The sequence below is a fragment of the Crocodylus porosus genome, unplaced genomic scaffold, assembly GCF_001723895.1.
Source record: "Crocodylus porosus isolate Cpor-Errol unplaced genomic scaffold, CroPor_comp1, whole genome shotgun sequence".
NCBI classification, from domain to species: Eukaryota; Metazoa; Chordata; order Crocodylia; family Crocodylidae; genus Crocodylus; species Crocodylus porosus.
The window spans coordinates 4,881,686-4,888,637 of NW_017728920.1; the positions used below are offsets into that span (position 1 = coordinate 4,881,686).

The 6,952-nt window shown below is 40.9% G+C and overlaps 1 protein-coding gene across 2 annotated transcripts in view; it reads right to left on the reverse strand.

Moving 5' to 3' along the window:
• Nucleotides 1–364: 364 nt before the first annotated feature.
• Nucleotides 365–6,952, reverse strand: part of PBLD (phenazine biosynthesis like protein domain containing) — a 24,938-nt gene continuing 18,350 nt past the window's right edge. For both annotated transcript variants that reach the window (XM_019538496.1, XM_019538494.1), the window contains one exon: nucleotides 365–3,652. In XM_019538496.1, coding sequence (XP_019394041.1) covers nucleotides 3,540–3,652 — 113 coding nt within the window. In that variant the 3' untranslated portion in view covers nucleotides 365–3,539. The remainder of the gene's footprint in view (nucleotides 3,653–6,952) is intronic.

The following is a 6,952-nucleotide window of genomic DNA, read 5'->3' on the forward strand; positions in this document are numbered from 1 at the left end:
TGACTGGTCCCTTATGGAACACTACTGTGGTCCAGAATATCAGAGTGCAAGACAGTTCAGACATATCTCCATTCCGCTTCCTTGCTTCTGCTGACCCAAAGCTATTCCTTTGGCACATCTCTATAAAGTATGCAGCACAGACAGGATCCACCAGCCCTGTACTAGCTTCAGAACTTCTCTATACCAGAGAGCAGTGACAGGAGCTTTTCTCATGTAGTAGTATGTGAGCTGAACACCACAAGGAAGTCAAAAACAGCCCAGAACTGGGTCTGCTTTGGGATTTGCATTTAATTCAGTAACTGGATAATTTGAGCCAACATATCATTTAATCAGAACCTCAAGAATTAAGCTTTTTGTACTAAAATTAATACAAACACCACTTTTATTTTGATTAATGTTGGTCGTTTTGCAGGTTATACTGGCTAATGCCATTGCTTTTGAAGTCAGTTGCCATTTACTTAGTAAGGAAGACAACCATCTGAATAAAACAAGAGTTTAGGGGAAATTAATAGTAAGGAAATCATCTACACCAAAACACTGTAGCATTCAGATATTATTATTAATACTTTAAGGGCACAATATACTCTGCAAGATGAAATGTACATCCTGAAGATCAAATAGTTAAAGTCAACCATTTAATTTTAATCAAACTGATTGAAGTGGAATTTATTCATGTTGAGAGGAAGATGCAGTTATAATGTGCTCCATATGATCTACTGCTACATATTTCCCATTTCCTTTCTAATGTTCTAGAACAGCAGCAACCTTTAAGGCTGCATGTCAGACTGACCCAGTTTGGATCAGATGCAGGAGGGTGAAGGTAGGTGCTAGGACTAGCATCACTTTTCCCCATGGCAGCACAGTGAGATCACCCACAGTCTTCCCATGGTTGCAGGGAAAAATGACAGTGCCAAAGCTCCACATCTGTAGGCCAGATCAAATGACTCCACAGGCCAGATCCAGTCCACAAACCATGGGCTGCCAACCTCTGTTCTAGAAACCTTCTGATACACATTTCTCCAGTATTTCCCTTTTTAACCAAGTTTTACATCATTTGTTTTCTGTTTTAAACACTCATTTATACTTTATATTTAAAATTTATTAATGCCTTAGTTTTACAATGTGTTGCAGTCACTCTACTACATATAAAAAGTGATATTCAGTACCTTGCTGCAGGTTATGACAACTGTTTCTAAAAATTAGCTTCCATTTGCATAGTTAATAATAAAACTTCTTTCCCATGGAAATGTGAAAAATCTCACACAAACTGTAAACAATTTATTTTTGGATTGTTCACATAGCTTACAGCTTTTGCAACAGGAAAGCTAAATAAAATTTGGCTGAGATAGAATGCCTATGGAATTTGGTTTAAAGATCAATTTCCTTTTTTTTGCTGACTGAAAATATGTAACATATTAAAATAATTCTTGGTGAGTAATTAGCATCACCAGGTCAACTACATAATATTTCATGGAAAATAAAGTTTGTTGGTCAGAAAATGAGTGTTCTTATTCTTGCCGCACTCAGCAGCCTAGCTTGTTTTGCATATGGTTGCATGTTTAATTAGTGAACCTCCTGTAAGTGTCTGCAATTAGCACAGTGATGATTAATAAAATAACCCCTTTAAAGCTCCATTTAGCCAGCAGATCTGCACAATCAGGTATAATTAATTCATCATTAATAAATCATAGCTGATTAACTAATCTGTTGATTACAAACACATTACTGCAGAGTCTCCCACCTGAGCTCTGGTGATTTTTCTATACTGAACAGAAATGGAGACTAAGAAAAAATAAACTACAAAAAAATTGCATTAAGCAGCAAGTATATTGGTTTGGTCAGGAAGATTTAGATAGCAGGCACATTTAAAAGTTATTGGGCTTTGTTGATTATTAGTCCCCTTGGGGGAGAAAGCTGTACTGTCTATTTGTTAAATCTGGACAGGTGAACAATAATTGCTTTTTTATGCATCAACATTCTAAAGGAGTTTTTCTAAAAACATTTCTCAGATTAGATTGTGGGTCACTCTCACTCCATGAGTAACCTGCCTGCAATGGGGAATGTAGCAAAGCAAGATGCCTACATTTGCTGGTCTACCAGGGGTTTTGAGTGAGCAGTGCATCTCCAAAAGTGGGCAGGTTATTTTCAATTTGCTGCAAGACATGCTCCTCCTAGGCTGACTCCAGTGCCCTCCCTCATGTTTGAGTTTCAGTACTAAAACCTGAAATATTCAAAATTCATAAGCCAGGCCCAAAGCACATGTGAGATTTTTTATTTTTATTTTTAATTGGAGGTTCCTTTTGTTTACCTTCTGGCTGTGAACCTTTAAGATATTCAAGTCATATTATCAATATTCTATATGCAACTATGAGGGTGAGAAACTTACTTTTTAAAATGAAATCTGAGATTTGTACATCTTTACTCATCTCCAGGCGCTCTGGAGATTATCAGGATGAAAATCACAAAGTAATGACAGTACTGGAGTTCACCTTAAGTACAGCCAGCCAATCTCCGCAATATATATAAGCCATGTAAATTACTGCCAACTGATCATGCAGGATGACAATACCTTTGAATTAAAAATGCTGTACACTCTCAGAGATGATTACAAAATAAAAGAAAAAAATGAAAGACTTAAAGCAAAATTTAGAAAATAGTGACTTGGAAAGAGTAAGAAAGAGTAGTAGATAAACTGGCCATGACAACTGAAATAGTCTTCTATTCCTAAATGATGAATTGAGAGAACACTAAAACAGCAGCAAAGTAAAGACTCAAGAAAATAGCTGACATAAGATTAGAGATAATGTTGCATAGAGAGGACATTGCAGAAAGGACTTTTGAACCAGGAGGAAAGCTTCAGATTTTGAAGCATTTAATAAAAGTAGCTTAGTGTAGCCATCTGTGTTCTTCAGCCAAAAATTTCAAATCAAGATTTAATGTTACGAGCTTCTTCAATATAATTAATTCTTGAAAAGCATAATTAAAAAGAGAAGAAAGAAAGAGGATTTCACATATAATTAGTTTTCACATTTTAAATCAAGTAAATTACTGAAGACAGGATGCAGGGAAAAGGAAAAAAGAGGAACAATAGTCAGACTTCAGGAAGAGAGACTGAATATGAAGAAAGGATTTAATTATTTTATGAGCGAGTGAAAGAGACCAGAAATAGCTTTTAAGATGGGTCTGAACATAAAAAGGAGATCACAGGAGTTGGAATACAAGAAGACTGTTACTGGACAGTGTGAGAAAAGACTCTATACCTGCAGAAAGACACAAGGCAAGAAAAAATCTGGGATTTAAAAGAAACAAAAAAGAATCATTTAGTTTAGAAGGATACAGGAGGATCAAGAGAAATCCACTGAACACCCTGAAGACCTGAAAGACATTTCAAGTAATCTCTGAAGTGGGGAGGAAACAATTAAGAATTAAGGGTTTCACAAGACAGTGATGATGATTTGCACTTTAAGACCAAGATATAACCAGATACCATTAGAAAAATTTGAAGCTCAGACAGATGGAGCTGTTAGTGCTGATTCCCTTCAGAATGTCAAATTGCCTGTTAAGACAATAACTACTTGACCAGCGATGTCAACCCTTCCATCACTCTGTAGTGATATCTTCATTTCTCCTCCACGTTGAGAACACTGACAAGCTAAAAAAGAAACAAAAGAGTATGGATTTTTGTCAATATTTTGGTTATCTATTATTTTAAAATAAATTTGTTATTCATAAAAAAGTTCTGGAAACTTAAGGCCTCTTTATCTACAGAATAGGTACAACGCAGGCAGCAACACTGCAAACACAGCTTAATCACTATGCATCACTGCCACTCTGGATGGATCACCTTTATGTGGGAAAAATAGGTCCAGACCTATACCCAGGTTAGCCCTTGCTTTTCTACTGAAACTAACAAGAATGCTATTTGTTAACACAAATAATGAATAATGGGTTTTGTAATTTAACTATCAAAACTAAGATTATCAAATCTCTTGTCCTGGACAATGTAGGAAGCCAAGATACCTGGAATGTGGTTTAACTAGGTCACAACTTAAAGTAACACATCTAGGGACAGCATTAATACCTCTAGTGTGGATCTGGGTCTGGGAGTTTTAGAAAAAAATATCTCAACTTCCCAAAAGGTGACAGAGGCAATGCCCACACCAAAACTTCCCAAACCTCACTCTAATCTTAAAGAGGGGAGGGGTTAGGAGCTTTCCTTCACAATTTTTAATAATGTCCAGGCCTATGGTACTTTTGTATAAACCCCTCTATTTGAGATTGGAAACAAAAATGCTTATTATATGAAACAAGTGTGTTCAACCAAATGGAATCAAAAACATAAGAAGGCAAGGAGGGAGAGAGATGCATCTGTAAAAGAAATGAAAGGTTTTCTTTCCCCACTTGTCTAGACAAAGCCTTTGCATCTTTAAATGCAGCAATGTGGCACTTACATGACAATAGGCTTGTCTACACAAGCCACCCACTGCACAGCTGTTACTCTCCAGTCATTTAGTACTTGCATAACTAAGTACTAAATGACTGCGCAATAACCAGCATTACTGTGCAGTAATGTCCCAGCAGAGTTGCCTAGTGATGCTTAATGTGCAGTAGCTCATTAGTACTGCACAGTAGTGTCGCATCCCAGTTCATGCTTGGCAATGCTACTGCGCAGTAGTAACAAGTTACTGCACAGTAAACATTTCATGTAGATCCACCCACTGAAGACCTGTCAAAGCTGCCAGCTGGAACTAAATTTTAACTGGTTAGGTGATTACCATTCACATGAAAAAGTATATACTACAACCAGTTTCCTAAACCAATGATTTACTTCAATAATCAATATGGATTCATACAGAATGTACTAAAACCATAACGAACTGAACAAACAAAAAAATTACCTTATTCAGTCATGTTCACCCTTTTGGCCCCCTGGACTGGATGAGTGGTATAAAGCCAATACACAGGCCAGAGTCAATGTACAAAGTTGGGCCCCACACACCTCGATCAGGCCACATACTACCTCAGCCCAGCCATGTGTACCTAGATCAGGCACCTCACTACCTTGGCCTGGCTGCATATACCCAAATCAGACTCCACACAACCTTGGCCAGGCCAGATGTTCCCAGATTGGACCCTACACTTCCCCAGCTGCCACTACTCCACTGGCACCAAATTTCTGGACCGGTTGGGAGCCCAGTGGGCTGGATGCCATGGCTCCACAGGCTAGAGGGCTGAGCACCTGTGAACTAGCCTAAAGTTTCCTACCAAGAAAAACTGGAGGTGACTCATCTGTAACCAGAGTTCTTTGACTCAGGTTCCATATATTCATACTCCTGGGCTCATCAACCAGTGCAGTACAAGTGTTACAATTCAAAGTAGCAGTGCCCACTAAAGCCCTCCTGTGTCTCTCCTAACCTTCCTCTCAACATTTTGAAATATTCTGTGGACAAGACTATAAAATGAGATGTAGCATAATACCTTTCTCAGTATTTCCTATGCATCTCCAAGCCCTTAAAACTAATTTGGACTCCAAAGGAGACGGGAAGGTGGATAGGAAGTGTGACTTGACAGTCCATCTCAAGAACTCCCATTACAGTTAAGTATACTCTATGGGTGCATTTGTACTGCTGCTATTTGTCCCAGGTCGCACCCCTGCACACACAATCTGGTGTGCAGCAAATTGACCCGGGTGAGGTAAGGGAGGCTGAGGCCAGCACCTGTGCCGGCCCCAGCAGCTTTACCTAGGGTCCTGGGGGACTCCCAGGGCAGCAGTTTCTGGCAGTGCCAGTGGTGACACATACGGGGTACACGGGGGTACATATGCACCCCCTGAAAGCGCTGGTGTACCCCCTGACAGCCAGCACTCCCTGCTCAGGCAGGGGTGGGGGGAGGGCAAGCAGAAGCACTGGTGCCCTCCCTGAGTGTGCCGGCTGGGGAGTGGGGGCACCAGGAGAGGCACCACTGGCACTTCTGGGCACGCCGTTGGCACTTCCAAGTCAGCGCAATCAACCATGGAGGGACCCGCCCCCCCCAGTTGCTGACTGGCTGCTGGGAGGGCAAGTGCCCCCCCGACTCAGGAAGCACCAGCCACCCATGGGCAGTGCACACTGCTGCCACGTGCGCCATACAGCTTTTTTTTAGCAGCATTTTTTTGTTTTTTAATACCAGGATTTCCCAGTGTCAAAAAAAAACTGCAGCAGTACAAATAAGCAGTGCAGCAAATGAGTGCACATGTGCCATATGGGGTTTGAGGTGCCACAAACTGCATGTGTGCACTCGTCAGGACACACCCTACTCCTTTTTGTAAGTATCCTTTGCTTATTCCCATTCATAGGATAAATTAACAGTACAGATAGTCCTCAACTTACAACGTTTCAAGTTATGTTTCGCACTTACAACGTTTATAAATTGACACCCTGTTTCAACTTTATGATGTCAGTTTTGACTTTACAACGCTGATCCAATGCGATACCATGCCAGTGAACAAGTTCACTGCGTCACTTATCTCCCTGGAGAATATCTGTCCAAACTTCCTTGGACACTTTCTTTAAGAAAGCAGACAAGACTCCCGAAAAACCTGCAGCCAAGACTCCTAAGAAGACTCCAGCCAAGAACCCTTCAAAAACTCCAACAAGAGCTTTTCACAAAGTGCAACAAAGTCACCTCAAAGAAGTGCTGGTCACGGGTGATGACCTGGTGAGGGGGCTGCGAGTGCTCGAACACCTGGGCGACAGCGATCATCGCCTGCTGGAATTCACCATCCAGCGCAAGGTGGCAAAGGCCTACAGCAAGGCAGCGGCCCTAGACTTTAGGAGGGCAGACTTCAACGAGCTAAGGAGGATAGTTGGAGAAGCGCTGAGGTCCCAGAGGGGAGGGGAGCCAGATGTCCAAGGAGAGTGGTCACTCCTTAAGGAGACGATCCTCCAAGCCCAAAGGAAGGTAATCCCAACGA